Genomic DNA, 18,229 nt, shown 5'->3' with positions numbered 1-18,229 from the left:
ATCAAAGTGACCGTGTAGTGGGAGAAACTTAAAATTTAATGTAACATTTACAAAAATTCTGGTGCAAGTGATTTTCCTTGTGGAACAAGAGACAGAAGGCACAAATTCTTCAAGTTAAGTCATAGGAAATGATTATAAGCAGGACACCGCTGTTTCCAAACTTTGGTTCCCAGACCCACGTATTCTATCTGTTGGGAGCACCATATATACGGAATAATGGTTCTCGACTTAAAGAGTATAGACTGCTTGCCGGAGGATGGTGTATCAGGAAGGATGGTAAAGATCATAGGCAATATGTCTAACTTATCGTTTGTGCTGCACCTTCAAAAAGCAGTCTCATCACTCTATCAAGCCAGCAGCTGCTGGCGGTACAGTATGTGATAGCACCAGTGTATCCCATGATCTGCTGCACCCCATTTTCTTTAAATTGGGTGCCTTATGTTAGATTTATGCAGTATGTCAGGTTCATGGACAAAAACACTCTGCATATCCTTGGATAGAGGCACTGGCTGAGAGGCTGTATATGCAGGAATGTTGCACATAGACCGATACCCAGATATTTGATTCAAGAAGAATCACTGCTGCTTCCACGAAAACACAAGGTCCCTGTAATCCAAAGCCACCCTCAAAGGATGGTATCACATGATGGGGGCTCTGTACCCAGTAAGTTCAGCTGTCATCAGTAGCAATAGCTAGATCAGCCAAGGCAGACAGGAGCCATGCTATCCCTTATTGGCTACATTTTCAATGTCTGTAGTATAATATCCAACTCAAGGAACTGACATTAGTATAAGGTATCTGTGTAGTTTCATGTAACTTTATCACATGTGTAAATACATGTAGTCACCACTGCAATCTAGATACAGAATTATTGTATTACCACAATGATGTCCCTCATAATACCTCTTTATAGACATACCTACCTCCTTCTACCCACCATTCTCAATCCTTGCAATCACTAATGTGTTCTCCATCTCTATACTTTTGTTGTTTGGAGAATATTATATAAATAGAATCATGCAGTATGTGACCCTTGGAATCTGTTTACATAATAAGATGTAACCAATAAGGGATGCAGGGTGAAGGTTATACGAAACTTTCTATACTATCTTTGCAACTTCCTATTACTCTAAATGATTTCAAAATTAAAAAAATAAAATATATGTTCAAGTTTTGATAATAACAATACATTTTATTTTTGAAAAATAAAGAAGCTCACTGTCTAAAGCCTTATTTTCCAATATAATTTTAACTAAATGAGGATTTTATCAGGAATATTTGGAAATAGAGATTGAATAGAATTTTTAGAAACTAAGCTATAATAAAAGAATAAACAGAAAGGAGTTCAAGATTTTTTTCTTTCTTAGGTCATTTCTATCTTTTAGTTAATCACACAGTAGGTAGGTGTGATTAACTAAAAGATAGATTGGGGCTCTATATGGAAAAATGTTTTAAATGTTCCACATTTGACACATACACACTACTACATATAAAATAAATAACTAACAAGAACTTACTGTATAGCACAGGGAACTCTACTCAATACTCTGTAATGGCCTATATGGGAAAAGAATCTAAAAAAAGAGTGGATATATGTATATGTATACCATTCATTTTGCTGTACACCTGAAACTGACACAACATTGTAAATCAACTATACCCCAATAAAAATATTTTTAACAATGTCCCATACTTGGTCCTAAAGAACAAAAATATGTCCCAATGCATGTTATAGGCTCTTTGTGAATTTTTGTATATTAAGTAAAAGATATATGAAGTCTATATTGGTAAAACACAGTAAGTATAGCATAAAACACTTGAGTTATGGAAAATCCAGATTCATTTAAAAATTAAAGACGACTTTCCAAATAACACCGTTAAATCATTTTGGTTAATCTTTTAATGATATAAATTTAATTACTTGTGATCTCCTTTGACGACTTGTTTTTAACCTGGAAAGTCAAAGGACTGGGAAACCAGGCTATAGTTTTTTCAAAAAACAAATCAAAAACACAAAAATGCTCTGCTATGTATTAAATAATGTATTGTTACATTTACTTTTCATTTGAATTTTCAGATTTTTTTTTTCCCCAGAGTATATTTGTTCTGATGTCTGAGTCCTTGTATGTTTGGTGCAAACAATGGCAACGGGCCACGCAGTGCTGTTCCTTGGTCAAAACTCAGCCATGAGCAGTAGTGGCAAGTGTATCACAGTTGTGGTTGGGCTCTGAGGGAGGATCCCTAATATTTGGGTTTGGTTCTTTTAATCTACATCATAAAGAAAGCCTCAACATATTATTTAAAATTATAAACAGAATTTCTAACATTTTTTTCTGCAATCTAATGGATCATCTCATACATCTTCTTTGGGCACCATTTCTTACTTTTATGTTATGATTTGTCATTTGCTGCCAGTTTTGCTTCCTGTTTATTTAGACAACAATAAGAATCTGACATGAACACTCATGTTTATAGTAATGAAATTTAAAAAAATCAATTTTAGATATGTTGCACAGCTTGACATTTTATTTTAAATGGTATCTGATAGAAGAAAATGGAATGTAAATTGTTTGGACATTAGATCAATTTTATATTCAGATTCAAATAACATTTGCTGAGCAATAACAAAGAGATTGCCAGTGTATGTATTAAGCACTCCACATAATCTATTTTAAATAACCCTTATAATATCTATGTGAGGTATTACTAGCATCTGATTTTATGCATAAAGAAATTGAGACTGAGAAGAGAAATAATTTCTAAGTATCTTAAACATAAGAAGAAAAGCAGCCTTTTAAAATTTTCCTGATTCCTGAAATGTATTTGATTGCATGTTTATGTAAACCTCTAATTTCTGCCTTATACAAGACATAATTACAATAATGCAATGAGACTGATTTGTGACTGCAGTTTACGGAAATCAGACTAACTACATTTAAACCACCAGCTGGAGAAAAGACATATACCTCTATTTTTGATGTACGATTTACTCACAAAAGGCATTTGATAGATATCTATATCCGTGTTTATTTCTTTGCAATCTAGAATTAGTTATATATCTATTTTCAAGTAAACTTGTGAACTACTCTTATTTTAGGACTGGTCTATTAAGGAATCATCAATGGGTATCAGTTTTCAGCTTTTAACAGTTGCTTTAATATCACATTCAAAGACTCCCTTCAGATCCTTTTGCATTTCACTTCATCTCACTCTCATTAGTATTGCTTTAATTGTTTTGTGTTAAAGCTCTTTTATCTATTTGTTTCAAGTTTTAAATCCATCTTGAATATCTTATTAAATTCAATCATGCATTCTCTTTGGTCAAAAAAGATAATAGGGGGCTTCCCTGGTGGCGCAGTGGTTGAGAGTCCGCCTGCCGATGCAGGGGACATGGGTTTGTGCCCCGGTCCGGGAAGATCCCACATGCCACAGAGCGGTTGGGCCCGTGAGCCATGGCCGCTGAGCCTGCGCGTCCGGAGCCTGTGCTCTGCAGTGAGAGGCCCGCATACTGCCAAAAAAAAAAAAAAAAAAAAGATAAAAGTGGTTTAAAAGAGCTTAAAATGAGTAGAGAGACTTTTTCAAAATTAAGTGCTATTACTAACATTTAATAAGAAATAGAGATGCAACAGAAAAAATTAAATTTTTTGGCAAAGATTGTTTTCAAAAATGATGTCAAAATAGAGAGTCTGGAACTTTATACAGAATAAAACAAGTGCCTTAACTTGAGCATATGCAACTTATTCATTTCAAACTTGAATGAGTGGCCAGTGTTTAGGGAAAAAAAACGTAAAGATATATAAAAATAGCAGCAACTATTGAGAAGTAGGACAACAGAATATAATTCTTCTGTATTTTAAAGTACAGGTATTTCTTTAAAAATACGTTTGTCCCATTCGAAAATGGGAAAAATGCATTTGGTGCCCTATAGACCTTTGAGATAGCTCCTGTGTCTAAGAGGAGGCTGAGAAACTATGGGCAGAGCAGATCTTTTGGCAAGTTTACTGGGATTAGTGGAAAAAACGGGTGATCAACACCCTCTAAGGATGAGGGCGCCTGATTTATTACCCATGCTTTAGGTTGGTTTCCAAAAAGACTACAGTTGGGAAATAAAGATGAATTTGGAAATACAGTGGTCTTAAAGTCCTATTTTCAAAGTATCTCAAAACTTCTTTTTTTGTTAATTTTTATTTTATATTGGAGTATATTTGATTTACAATGTTGCGTTAGTTTCAGGTGTACAGGAAAGTGATTTAGTTATACATATATTCATTCTTTTTCAGATTTTTTCCCATATAGGTTATTACAGAGTGTTAAGTAAAGTTCCCTGTGCTATACAGTAGATCCTTGTTGATTACCTATTTTATATTTAGTAGTGTGTGTATGTTAATACCAAACTCCTGATTTATCCCTCCCCTCCACCTTTCCCCTTTGGTAACCTTAAGTGTGTTCTTGAAGTGTGTGAGACTGTTTCTATCTTGTAAATAAGTTCATTTGTATCATATTTTTAGATTCCATGTATAAGTGGTATATGATATTTGTTTCTCTCTGCCTTACTTCCCTTACTATGATAATCTCTAAGTCCATCCATGTTGCTGCAAATGGCATTATTTGATTTTTTTATGGCTGAGTAATATTCCATTGTATATATGTACCATGCCTTCTTTATCCATACATCTGTCAATGGACACTTAGGTTGCTTCCATGTCTTCGCTATAGTAAATAGGGCTGCAAAGAAAATGGGGGTGTATGTTTTCAAAGTATGGTTTTCTCTGGACAGATGCCCAGGAGTGCAATTGCTGAATCATATGATAGTTCTATTTTTAGTTTTGAAAGGAACCTCCATACTGTCCTCCATAGTGGCTGTATAAATTTACATTCCCACCAACAGTGTAGGAGGGTTCCCTTTTCTCCACACACCCTCTAGCATTTATTGTCTGTAGACTTTTTGATGATGGCCATTCTGGCCTGTGTGTGGGGATACCTCATTTAGATTTGATTTGCATTTGACCAATAATTAGTGATGATGCGCATCTTTTCATGTGCCTATTGGCTATCTGTATGTCTTCTTTGGAGAAATGTCTCTTTAGATCTTCTGCCTATTTTTTGATTGGGTTGTTCGTTTTCTTAATATTGAGCTGCATGAGCTGTTTGTATATTTTGGAGATTAATCCCTTGTCAGTCTCATCATTGGCAAATGTTTTCTCCCATTCTATGGGTTGTCTTTTCATGGAGTTTATGGTTTCCTTTGTTGTGCAAAAGCTGTTAAGTTTAATTTGGTCCCATTTGTTTATTTTTGTTTTTATTTCCGATTACTACAGGAGGTGGATCCAAACAAATATTGCTGCAATTTATGTCAGAGTTTTATAGTATTTAGGTCTTTAATCCATTTTGAGTTTATTTTTGTGTATGGTGTTAGAGAATGTTCCAATTTCATTCTTTTACATATAGCTGTCCAGTTTTCCCAGCACCACTTATTGAAGAGACTGTCTTTCTTTTCTCTATTGTATAGTCTTGCCTCCTTCGTTAAAGATTAGGTGACCATAGGTGTGTGGGTTTATTTCTGGGCTTTTTATTCTGTTCCACTGATCTATGTTTCTGTTTTTGTGCCAGTACCATATAGTCTTGATTACTGTAGCTTTGTAGTATAGTGTGAAGTCAGGGAGCCCGATTCCTCCAGCTCTGTTTTTTTCCCTCAAGACTGCTTTGGCTATTCAGGGTCTTTTGTGTGTCTGTACAAATTTCACGATTTTTTGTTCCAGATCTGCAAAAAATGCCATTGGTAATTTGATAGGGATTGCATTGAATCTGTAGATTGCCTTGGGTAGTATAGCCATTTATGATAGTAACATTATGAGAGGATGGGGAAGGGAATCATCTGCATTTTTTTTCCTTACAATTTTTCTAGGAATTACAACTCAAATCCAAAAATATATGAAATATGAAAGAAAGGATTGGGACAAAGATACATTGTACTAATATTAAACAGAAAATTGAGTATAGCGCTTTCATAGTGATTAAAAGGGGTTATTTCCCAGGAAGATATAACAATTATAAATGTCTTTGTGCCCCTAATAACATATCCTCAGAAGATAATACAAAATTTAACATTAATAAAAGGAAAAAATGGCAAGTCTAAAATCATAGATTTTATTATACCTCTTTAAATATTTGAATAGGAAGTCAAAAATAAGGATATAGAAACTTTGAAAAAGATGTATCAACTTAAGTACATAGAATAGGCCCCAAACTCCACCCCCTCCTGCCAAAGTGCAAAACAAACACTCATTCTTTTCAAGTGCATTTGGCATATTTATACAACATGCTAGGCCAAAAAGGGAATTCTGAAATAAATTCTAAAAATTACACAGATAATCATTCACACAGATTATATTTCTAGTCCCATGGAAATTAAGGTAGAAATAAAAGATAACTACAGTATCTCTTTATATTTGGAAATTAAGCAGTATCATTCTATATAATCAATGTGTGAAAGAAATTTAAGGGGCAAAAGGAGCAAATACAATCTTGAAGGGGAAAGATGAAATGGAAGAACATACTCTAATAGGTATCAAGAATTATTAAGGTGGTACAGTATTTAAACAATGTGCTTTTGGTACAAGGATATACAGCAAGACCAATATAGAGTGTCCAAGTAGACCTCCACAAACAGACAGACACTGGATTTATATAAAAAAGCGGGCATTGAAGAGAGGTGGAGAAAGATCAGTTTAAAAAGTTGTGTGCTATCTATCACTTGGATATCTATATATGGAAAAAATGAAATCTGACCCCTTTTCTCCCCATACTCAAAAATCAAGTTTAGGTGAGTTATCTAAATATGAAAGAAAGAGTAAAACAGGAGTCTCTAAGAGCAGAAAATAAGTTCACAAACTCAGTGCAACGAAAAATTTATAGTTAGAAGTTTTAATCTTGGGTTTAATAAAGGAAATGATTGATAACTTATAAGTAAGCATTTATATGAAAAAAGTTCTTAAGAGATTAAAAATGTAAGACCTACAGTGGGGGAAGATAATAACAGCATATATAATGAAGTCATACAAATTAGTAAGAAAATATGTAATTACTACACACATATACTATACCAGAAAATACATGACATTTTAAAAAACCCAGAAATGTATGGAATTATTAACAATGGTATTATTCATAATAGAATTTTTAAAACATTCCAAATGTCCAGTAGCCAATGGATTAATACACTGTAACAGTTATACAAATCCTATACAGCAATTAAAAAGGAACATAAAACAAGAATAAATCTCACAAACACAATTTTGAGAAACAGAACACTGACACAAAAAGATATCAGCTGTGTGATTCTTTACATAAACAGTTCAAAAACCAGCAAAGCAAATCTGTATTGTTATGTTTCAGGATAGGGGTTACTTTTGGAGAAGAGGTTAGCAGCAGAGAGGAAAAACTGGGGCTCTTCTAAAATGACGGTAAACTTCTATTATGTCAGATTTACTTGGTGGTAATTTGTACTGTACACTTGTGATTTGTATGCCTTCTATTGTTATGTTATATATCAGTATGAAAAAATAAAATTTACTCCCTACAAGAAATACAAATACTGAAATGTAAAAAGTAATAATCATCTGGATAAAAGTCATTCATAGCTGAGGTAATACAGACAAAACAACACTGAGGGGTCACTTTTTTCACCTATTAGTTTGAAAAGAAGCATTCTGGTAATGCCCAGTATGGCCCAGAACATGGGTTAACAGGGCATTAAGGCTTTAGTGGTAAGAATATGCATTTGTGCCACTGGTTTGGAAAACCATTTAGCAACAGCTACAAAATTAAAAATGCATATATATGTTTGGTTAGAATCTCCACTTCTAGGAATCTTTCCTATGGATATACTCACACACTTCTATAGAGTCCTATGCACATTACACCATTGTTTTAAAAAATAAATGAAATCAGCTTAAATCTTCAAAGGTAACAAGTTAAATACCCTACATCCCTTTAAAACTACTAACATTTCCATATTTGAACATAGGGATTATAAAACAAAGTACTCAATTTCTACAAAGATAAAGGGAATAGAACTTTCCATTTGACTTATTTTCAGAACTTTTATTCTGTCATATGCAGGTTCAGGCCTGTGTACAGGACAGTTAGTATTCTGAATTTAAAGCAGCTGATCATCAGGTAAAGAAAATGAGTAAAATATCGATGAGTTTTAACCTACCGTTTGCATATTTTGCCTACTCGATAATATATATTCAAGATGACGATCTAATATTTAGCTGGAGTTTACTGTCTCTGAATTTTAAAGTGTTTTATTGGGGAGAATAAATAAATTCTTCTGTAGTTTCTGGCATATTTTTCCCATTGCTGATAACACAGTGGCATTTTCAGTGATACCGGTTTAGAAAGATCCGGCAAATTTAAGATCTGCAGTAAAGTGAAAACAGTGCTATTTTCTTGAACACTTAGGGTTTTGTTAGACGCTCTCATAAAACCTTCTGAGACTACGGCAGCAATTGCGGTTACTACTTTGTTATTAACACAGCACGTTGATATAGTCTCGTAGAGATATTTATATATATATGAATTGTTATGTATCATACTTATATATGTAACAAACGCCCGAGGGAAACACTACCTGCCGCTTGGGTTCAGAGCTGTCCTTCAGCTGTTCAGGCTTCAGACGTGTCTTAGCTTTCTTTGTTCTGCAAGAGGCTTACTGGCATCACAGCACGCTGTGTCAAACTATAGGTGAATCCTTTATCAGCACATCCCTTTGAAACTGTCATTGAACCGCATGGACCTAAGGAGTGATAAGTATTAATAATACCGTGTTCCTTTCATGCCTTCTGCCTTTCAGCTTGCTTGCCAGATTCTTTATCTAAACTTAGGTTTTACAATCCAGACAAATGCAATTCCCCTTGCCTTCAAAAGTGTGGTGCTTAACCTAGCTTGTACACATGTAGGATTTTTTTCTAACTACTTATTTTCTAAAATAATCAATACTTTCTTGTAAATGACCTTGAGCTTTACTTGGAAAGTGTCAGTATCATGGATCACAGAACATCTGAAAAGAAACACATCATATAAAAAGGCTCTCATTCCCCATAAATTACTGGATATGTTTCTATGCGTGGTAAATCGTTGTTACCATGTGGCTCCTTTGTGTGAAGCAGGCACGCATACCTGCAGACACCAGACACACTCATTTACAGGCTTCATATTGTCAAGTGCAAAGTAAATTGTGAATTGCTTGAATTGCCTGTGGAAATGGTTAAAGGTTGAGACATGAGAAATATGTCTTCTGAGGCTTTTTCTGGTTTGTTATGTGAGAATTTCAAAATTGTAACTTTATTCTCATCAGTATTTTTATATTTTAGGTATCTTAAATATAAAATATATACATATATTGAAAACCACAATATACAAACTGCTTTACTTTTATATAATTAAAAAATAAGTGAGGTATACTATTATATTTTGCATAAACATGAAACAGTAAGGACTTGGTTTGAAAGACTTTTCTTTGTTGTTGTTTTAAGATGTAAAAACACTACAAAAACTGTATGAAAATATTTTCCCATTCTTCTCAGATATTTTTCATGTCAAACATGACAGAATTATGTATACTTCTGAAACTAAATGAATTGTATTAACCATTATGTCACAGGGATAAGATGTCATAAATCACAAGATCATCTAAGGGATCTATTATTCTCAAATTCTTACTTACAGCTTTTGTTGAAATCAGGCTAAGGATTAGATATAAACCTTGAAACATTTCTAACTGATATATAGATATAGATATAAAACAGGTAATTTAAATAAAAAAGCATACCCAAACTACCAATGGTAGATGGCCTTTGAAAAAAATAACCAATTTTGTCTGTTCCCTATCTTTATGGATTCTCCTCCTTTAGCATATGCTTAAAAAGGTGTTTCTTTGAAATTGTCTTAGCCTAAGATTATGCGTGTGTGTGTATATATATATATATATATATATACACACACACACACACACACACACATATATATATATGTGCTTTACAGAAGCAGGGGTTGTACTGCTAACAGATAAGTAACCCTAACAAATAGTTCTTTCCTGAACACACTCTCCTACTGGTCCTGGATCCCACAATCTGAAACAATACTCTCCCTAAAATTCTTGATACCTTCGTATCTCTTTCCTCCAGCCACACCTTTCAAGCAAAACTGCGATCAATGCTGAAATTAAACTTTCTGGCTTCTAATAAAATTTGTAAGACTATACCTCAATTAAAAGTGTAATTAACATAACAGTACTTTCAAGTGTACAGCAGATATTTGTATATATTGTGGAATTTTTACCACAGTTAGTCTAGTTAACATCCAAGGCTATACTTTCTAAATGTATCAGTCAACTTTGTAAACATAAACCACTACCCGTTCATGGTCTGCAAGTGCATCAATACCATTAGCACTGCCCAATCCTTTTCTTGGCCTTTATTAGCTATAGATCATACCGAGTTCCTCCCTTCTGGCTACAAAACTTCACTTCTCAAGGTCACCATTCTCCTTCTCTGTAACCAAACTTGCTTGCTTCCTAGTTCACTGAGAAAGCCAACATCTCTCTGAGCTTCCTGCCCTACCTACCTACGAATGTATATACAACCATACCTTAATTTCCGTTTTTCTGCTCTGGATGAGGGTCTTGAACAAGGGCAACCATCCCAGTTACGCTTTCAACCTAATTCCTTCCCCTCAGTCTTTCTCTTCTGCATCTTCACTAAGTCTCATCTCTTCTGAAATATTCTCCCTTTAGCCTTTGTGCTTGTTTCTCTTGTCATGCAATCTCTCTCTCCCTTCCTCATGTAATTCAGACTTCTCAAAAATGGTAAGGTCATCGATGGCCTCCTCTTGTTTCCATTCCTGCCTTATTTGCCTCTCTGGGAGCATTTGACAGAATTAATCATTCCCAACTGGATACTTCCTAGTTCCTTGTTTTAATTTCAAATTTTATATATATATATATATATATATAATTTTATAGAATAATTTTCACTCATTTTCGATGTAAACCTTGATGTTTAGTAATTATATGTATTTAACCATCACCACAATGAAGGTATAGAATCATTCCATCACGCTCTAAAGTTTCTGCCCCTTTTGCATGCCATGCACTTGCCTGACCCTGGTCCCAGGCAACTACTGATCTAACTTCTGTCACTATAGTTTTGCCTTTTCTAGAATTTCGTATAAATGGGCTCAAACACTATAAAGTCTTTTGTGTTGACTCCTTTTACTTAGCGTGATGTTTCTGATATTCACTGTGCTGCGTATATAGTGATATTTTGTCCCTTTTCATTGCTGAGTAGAATGCCATGTTATGGATACCAAAGCTTGTTTATCCATTCATCCTTTTGTTGTTTCTCGTTTATTGATTGTTGCAAATAATACTTCTGTGGATATTCCCCTACAACTTTTGTGTGAACATATGAACACTTTCATTTCTCTTGGGTAAATATTTAGAAGTGGGACTGCTGGATCATATGGTGTACATATCGGAGGGCTCCATTTGCTCAACATCAGAGTTTCTCGGCAGCAGCACTACTGCCATTTGGGGCTGAACGATGCTGTGTTTTAGGAGAACCTCCTATGCATTTGAGACGTTATTATAATAGTATCCCTAGCCTCTATCCATACTGGATTCCAGTAGCAGAGCTCCCAATCCCCCAGTTGTGATAACCAAAACTGTCTCCAGATAATTTTTGCCCCGAGGGAACATTTGGCATTATCTCCGGTTGAGAACCACTGCTCTACTTTCTCACTAACACTTGGAACTGTCAGCCATTTGACTTTATCATTTGAGTGTGTGTGGCACAGTAGCTCCTTGTGAGGATAATTTGCATTTTCCTTATGACTCCTATGGCAATAAGCAAAGACTACCCAGATGAGGAGGAGCTATAACAAGGGAGTAAGCCACCAGTACTGGCATTTGGCAGAGAATCAAGGGCAGGTAGAGAAGTATAAAAGCTTTCGAGTGGAAAACTGGAAGGCCCTGATCAGAGACTGTTGGCATGGGGAAGACAGAGGTGGGCGACTTGGTGGGGCATCTTGTGTGAATAGTCAGGAGAGCCTATTTGGCTTTCTCTAGTTGGCTCTAAGTTAGAAATAGAGGCAACAATTAGGGAAGCTGGGGCAGTTTTCGATACCGCAGGAAACTAGAAAAATCTCAAATAAACAACCTAACCTTACACCTAATGCAACTAGAGAAGGAAGAACAAACAAAACCCAAACTTAGTGGAAGGAAAGAAATCTAAAGATCAGAGCAGAAATAAATGAAAGACAGACAAAGAAAACCATAGCAAAGATTAATGAAAGTAAAAGCTGGCTCTTCTTTGAAAAGATAAACCTCTAGCCAGACTCATCAAGAAAAAATGGGAGAGGACTCAAATCAATAAAATTAGAAAGGAAAAAGAAGTTATAGCTGACACAGCAGAAATACAAAGCATCCTAAGAGACAACTACAAGCAACTCTGTGCCAATAAAATGGACAACCTGGAAGAAATGGACAAATTCTTAGATACGTACCATCTGCCAAGACTGATCTAGGAAGAAATGGAAAACAGGAACAGGCCAATTACCAGTACTGAAATTGAATCAGTAATTAAAAAATTCCCAACAAATAAAAGTTCAGGACCAGAAGGCTTCACAGGTGAATTCTACCAAACAATTAGAGAAGAGTTAACACCTACCATTCTGAAACTATTTCCAAAAATGGCAGAGGAAGAAACATAGTTCTCAACTCATTCTGATACCAAAACCAGACAAAGGTATCACAAAGGACAGTCTCTTCAATTAGTGGTGCTGGGAAAATGGAATAGCTACATCCAAAAGACTGAACTTAGAATATTTTCTCACACCACACACAAAAATAAACTCAAAATGGATTTAAGATCTAAATGTAAGACTGAAATACATAAAACTGCTAGCAGATAATATAGGCAGAACACTCTCTGACGTAATTTTTTTGCCTCAGTTACCTAAGACAAAAGAAACAAAAGCAAAAAGAAATGAGACCTACTTAAAAGCTTTTGCACAGCAAAGGAAACCACTGACAGAATGAAAAGACAACCTACTGAAAGGGAGAAAATATTTGCAAATGATACGACTGATAAGGTGTTAAAATCCAAAATATATAAACATCACATACAACTCAATATCCAATAGACCTGCTTAAAAAAATCGGCAGAAGACCTGAATAGACATAATTACACAGCAGAAATACAGATGGCCATCAGGCACTTGAAAAGAAGCTCAACACTGCTTATCATCAGAGAAATGGAAATCAAAACCATCAGATATCACCTCACACCTGTCAAAGTGGCTATCATCAAACAGTCTACCAAAAACCAATGCTGGTGAGGATATGGAGAAAAGGGAACTCTAGTACACTGTTGGTCGGAATTTAAAGTTTTTGCACGCACTATGGAAAATAGTATGGAGTGTCCCCAAGAAACTAAAAATAGAACTACCATATGATCCAGCAGTCCACCCCTGGGTATGTACCCAAAGAAAATGAAAACACTTACTCAAAAAGATACACACACCCCTATGTTCATAGCAGCATTGCTTACAATTGCGAAGCTAGGGGAGCAACCTAAGTGTCCATCAACAAATGACTCGATAGAGAAGAGGTGATGTGTGTGTGTGGGTGTGTGTATACACACACACCCACACATACCCACAGAGTAGAATATTTCTCAGCCATAAAAAAGAAAGAAATTCTGCCATTTACAATAACACAGATGGACCTGGAGTGTACTATGCTTAGTGAAATATGTCACAGAAAGACAAAGACCATATGTTATCACTTATACGTGGAAACTTAAAAAAAATGAAGGAATGAATACAGAAAGAGACTTAAAGATATTAGAGAAGAAACTAGTGGTTACTAGTGTGGAGAGGGAGGGGCAAAATAGGGGTAGGTGATTAAGAGATACAAATGCTATGTATAAAATAAATATGCAACAAGATATACAGCACAGGGAAATACAGCTACTATTTTGCAGTGATTTAAATTGGAATATAATCTATAAAATACTTTATTATGTTTTCCACATGAAACTAATGTAATATTGTAAAATAACTATACTTAAAAGAAAATCACTAAGGAAACAAACAGTGCACTTGTCCTATACCCTACATGAAATGGTCCTATATCCTACATGAAATGGACCTAACAGACACATACAGAAAATTCTACCCCAACAGCAGAATATACATTCTTTTCAAGAACACACAGAATATTCTTCAGTATGTATCATAAGTCACAAAACAATTTTAGCAAATGTATTACAATAATACCAAGTATCTTATCCAAACAAAATTGTATCAAACAAAAAAATTCAGTAATAGGAAGAAAATAAGAAAATTCACAAATGTGTGGAAATTAAACAACAGGCTTCTGAACAATCAATGGGTCAAAAAAGAAATAAAAGAAGTCCAAATCATGAAACAAAGTAAAATGGAAACACAACATATCAAACTATCAAACAAATAAAAGCAGTTTAAGAGGGAGGTTAATTCATTCATTAGAAAACAGAAAGATCTCAAACAACCTAAATTTACACCGCAAGGAACTAGATAAAACAACCAAAGTGCACAATTAGAAGTTAAAGTCAGTAAAAGTAAAGGCACGACAAAAATAGGGCAGAAATAAATGAAATAGAGACTAAAAAAGACAATAGAAAACATCAATGAAACTAAAAGCTAGTTCTTTTTTAAGATAAAAGAAAAAAGTTGACAAATGCTTTAGGTGGACAAACTGAGAAAGTAAGGGAAGACCCAAATCAGAAACGAAAAACATTACAATTAATAACACAGAAAAACAAGGACCATATACTACTACTGTGAACAATTAAAGGCCAACAAATTGAATAACCTAAATAAATAAATTCCCAGAAACATACAACTTACCAAGGCTGAATCATGAAGAAATAGAAAATCTGAAGAGAACAATATTGAATGGAAGGATTTAAACGGTAATCAACAACTTCCCAACCATATTGTTTCCCTGGTGAATTTTACCAAACATTTAAAGAAGAATTAATGCCAATACTTCTCAATCTCCTCTTAAAATATTAGAGGAGGGAACACTCCCAAACTCATTTTATGAGGCCAACATTACCCTGATACCAAAGTCAGACTAGGATACTTCAAGAAGGGAAGACTATAGGCCAATATCCCTATACGTGAATATAGATGCAAAAATTCTCAACAATACTAGCAAATCGAGTTCAACAGTACATTAAAAGGATCATACACCACGATCAAGTGGATCTTCCCTGGGATGCAAGGGTAGATCAATATATACAAATCATTAAATGTAATACTCCACATTAATCATAAGATCATTTCAATAAATGCAGAAAAACATTTGACAGAAGTCTACATCCTTTCATGATAAAAACACTAAACAAAATGGGTATAGAAGGACTGTGCCTCAGCATACCAAAGGCCATATATGGAAAACTCACAGCCAACATGCTCAGTTGTGTAAGACTGAAAACTTTTCCTGTAGGACCAGGAACAAGACTACAGTGCTCACTCTCTACGCCTATTTAACAGAGTACTGGAAGTCCCATCAGAGCAATTAGAGAAAAACAAAACAAAAAAAACATCCAAACTGGAAAGGAAGACGTAATGCGTCCACACTGGAAAGGAAGAAGTAAAACTGTCTCTTGGCAGGTAACATGATTTTATGTATGGAAAACGCTAAAGACCTACCAAAAAGCTGTTAGAACTAATCACCAAATTAAGTAATTTGTAGTATACAAAAATCAACATAAAAATCCGTTGTGTTTCTATATACTAACAATGAACTATCCAAAAAATAAAGAACACAATTATATTTACAAAAGCATAAAAAATTATTGAGGAATAACTTTAGCCAAGGTGTGAAAGGCCTGTATAACATCGTGCCCTTTGTAACAGCATGAATGGACCTTGAGGGCATTATGCTAAGTAAGAGAAGTCAGATAAAGGCTAAAACTGCATGATATCCCTCATATATGGAATATAAAAAAGTCAACTTACAGAAACAGAGATAAAATGGTGGTTACCAGGGGACAGGGATTGGAGGGATAGGATAGATGTTGACAAGTAAAAGCCCTAGGGGTCTAAATGCACATACTGAATATAGACAATGACATTAGATTATAAACATTAAACTTGCTAAAAGACCAGAATTTAATTATTCCAACCACTAAAAAGAAATGATAATATTGTAAAATAATAGAGGTACTAATTGTAACTACAGTGGTAATCATGGAATATTATTCAGCCACGAGAAAGCAGTCATCATGCCTTTTGTGACAACACGGATGGACCTTGAGGGCACTATGTTAAGTGAAATAAGTCCCAGACAGTGAAAGACACATACTCTATGTTCTCATTTATATGAGGAATCTAAAAATAAAAGTCAATCTCATAGGCAGTAGAACAGTGATTGCCATGGGCTGGAAGTGGGGAAAATGGGGAGAATTTGCTCAGAGTATACAAATTCCCTGCTATAAAATCAATAAGGTCTGGGAGTCTAATGTACAGCATGGTGACTATAATTAACAAAACTGCATTATATATACTTGAAGTTATTAAGAGGGTTAAATGTTCTCACTCTCTCCTCCCCCCACCATCAATGGGAAGGACATGAGGGAACGGAGGTATCAACTAACATTATTGTGGTAATCATTTTGCAATATATACTTGTATCAAATTGTCACTTTGTATACCATAAACTTACATATGCTATACGTGAATATTTCAGTAAAGCTGAAAAAAATGAAGGTTTAAGAAAAATGGATATAATTAAATTTAAAAGAATTCATTTCAGTTAAGGGCAAGATAAAGGTGAACTATGACACACTGGAAAATATTCACTGGTCACTTGCTGCTTACACCCTGCTGAACACATTGTATATCACCTCATTCACATGAGAAAATATTCCTCCTTGTTTAGTTCACTTTAATCATGTCTTAATTCATACTTGGATGCATTCATTCCCAATGATTCCTAACTTTCCAAAGAAAGTCCCAATTATTTGACTTGAGCCTATTGCTGATTTGAACAAAATTGGAGTTCTTTATTAAAGAAAACTAAGGTAATTAATGACAGCCTCAAACCATTCCTCTCTTTAATTCTTAAAATATTTTGGAGATTGTCATTTCCATCAAAAGAGACTTTGGAATTATTATATTAAATAATTAATTTTACTTTCCTCAATGAAACATTTCCTGCATTTTTTTCATTTATGTCAAAAGAACTGTGAAGATAACCCAGTAACTCTCAGGTGATTAAACAGATAGCGTTCCTTAAATATGTAAGTTTTAATTGACTGTAAAAAATACCCTCTTCACTATCAAATAATTTTATAAGAAAAAATTCAGCTAACAAAGTAATGTCATTGCTAATGTACCTTATTCTGTAGTCTCTCTGATGATACTTAGTCGAGCACAGCAAGAGTGTAATTATATTTCTAAGCTGAAACAGAGTGCACTTATTTTTTCTGAAAATTACAGTGGGACTAATCATTTAGTAAGCCCATAACTGCTCTGTCAATGTAATATTAGATTGCTGCATAATTTGAATAAATTTGTGGATGATATCACTTAGGGAAACTATTGATTATGTATATAATCCATTCAAAAAATGCAGTTGGTCAATTTTAGGCAAAATTGTTTAGGAAAATTTTGGTATTTGTCAGAATTCTATTTACAATATGATTAAAAAACATTTAAGTGGCTAGATCTCTGGGAGAGAAGAAGAGATAATTGTGATTTATTCCTAGATCTCTGACCCACTTAATGTTACAACCAATCATGTCAAGAAAATTACATCCAATTGTCATTTCATTTACAAGGATATTAGGGACATAATGGCATAAGAGATATGTAATGATTCTTGATATTCTGTAATGAAATTACAGAATTTCTCATTCATAAAGGGATATAAACAATTTCTGCCTTATACATCTTAAAATGAAATAAACTTTTTATGCTCATACAACATTCCCGTCAACATTGGTTGCAACATATTTGAACATCAAATCCTTTACCAAACATTTGATAATCTTTATGATTTTTATAGAGAGATACATCTTCTTAGCATCTGTGAACATCTTGGTTTCCATGTTATGTGTATGTTATTTTCTTTCTCCTAAAATTTGTAAGTGTTCCAGTAGTATATTCAAGG

General features: G+C 34.4%; 1 protein-coding gene across 6 annotated transcripts in view; it reads right to left on the bottom strand.

Annotated features, from left to right (window-relative positions):
- The window catches only part of LOC308622814 (uncharacterized protein), a 583,450-nt gene that overhangs the window by 63,625 nt on the left and 501,596 nt on the right, over positions 1-18,229 (bottom strand). For 5 of the 6 annotated variants that reach the window (XR_014016685.1, XR_014016686.1, XM_081244446.1 and 2 more), the window contains one exon: positions 7,099-8,800. Coding sequence is in view for 3 of the 6 variants with exons in the window: in XM_081244446.1 (XP_081100572.1) it covers positions 8,688-8,800 (113 nt within the window). In the remaining 3 variants the exon portion in view is untranslated. Of the gene's footprint in view, positions 1-7,098; positions 8,801-18,229 lie in introns of those variants that run through there. The other variant, XR_014016684.1, reaches the window with a different exon arrangement.

The sequence above is a fragment of the Mesoplodon bidens genome, assembly GCF_964165515.1.
Source record: "Mesoplodon bidens genome assembly, chromosome: 9".
NCBI lineage: Eukaryota > Metazoa > Chordata > Mammalia > Artiodactyla > Ziphiidae > Mesoplodon > Mesoplodon bidens.
The sequence above is the reverse complement of the archived record's forward strand: the minus strand, read 5'-3'. Positions and strand labels throughout refer to the sequence as shown.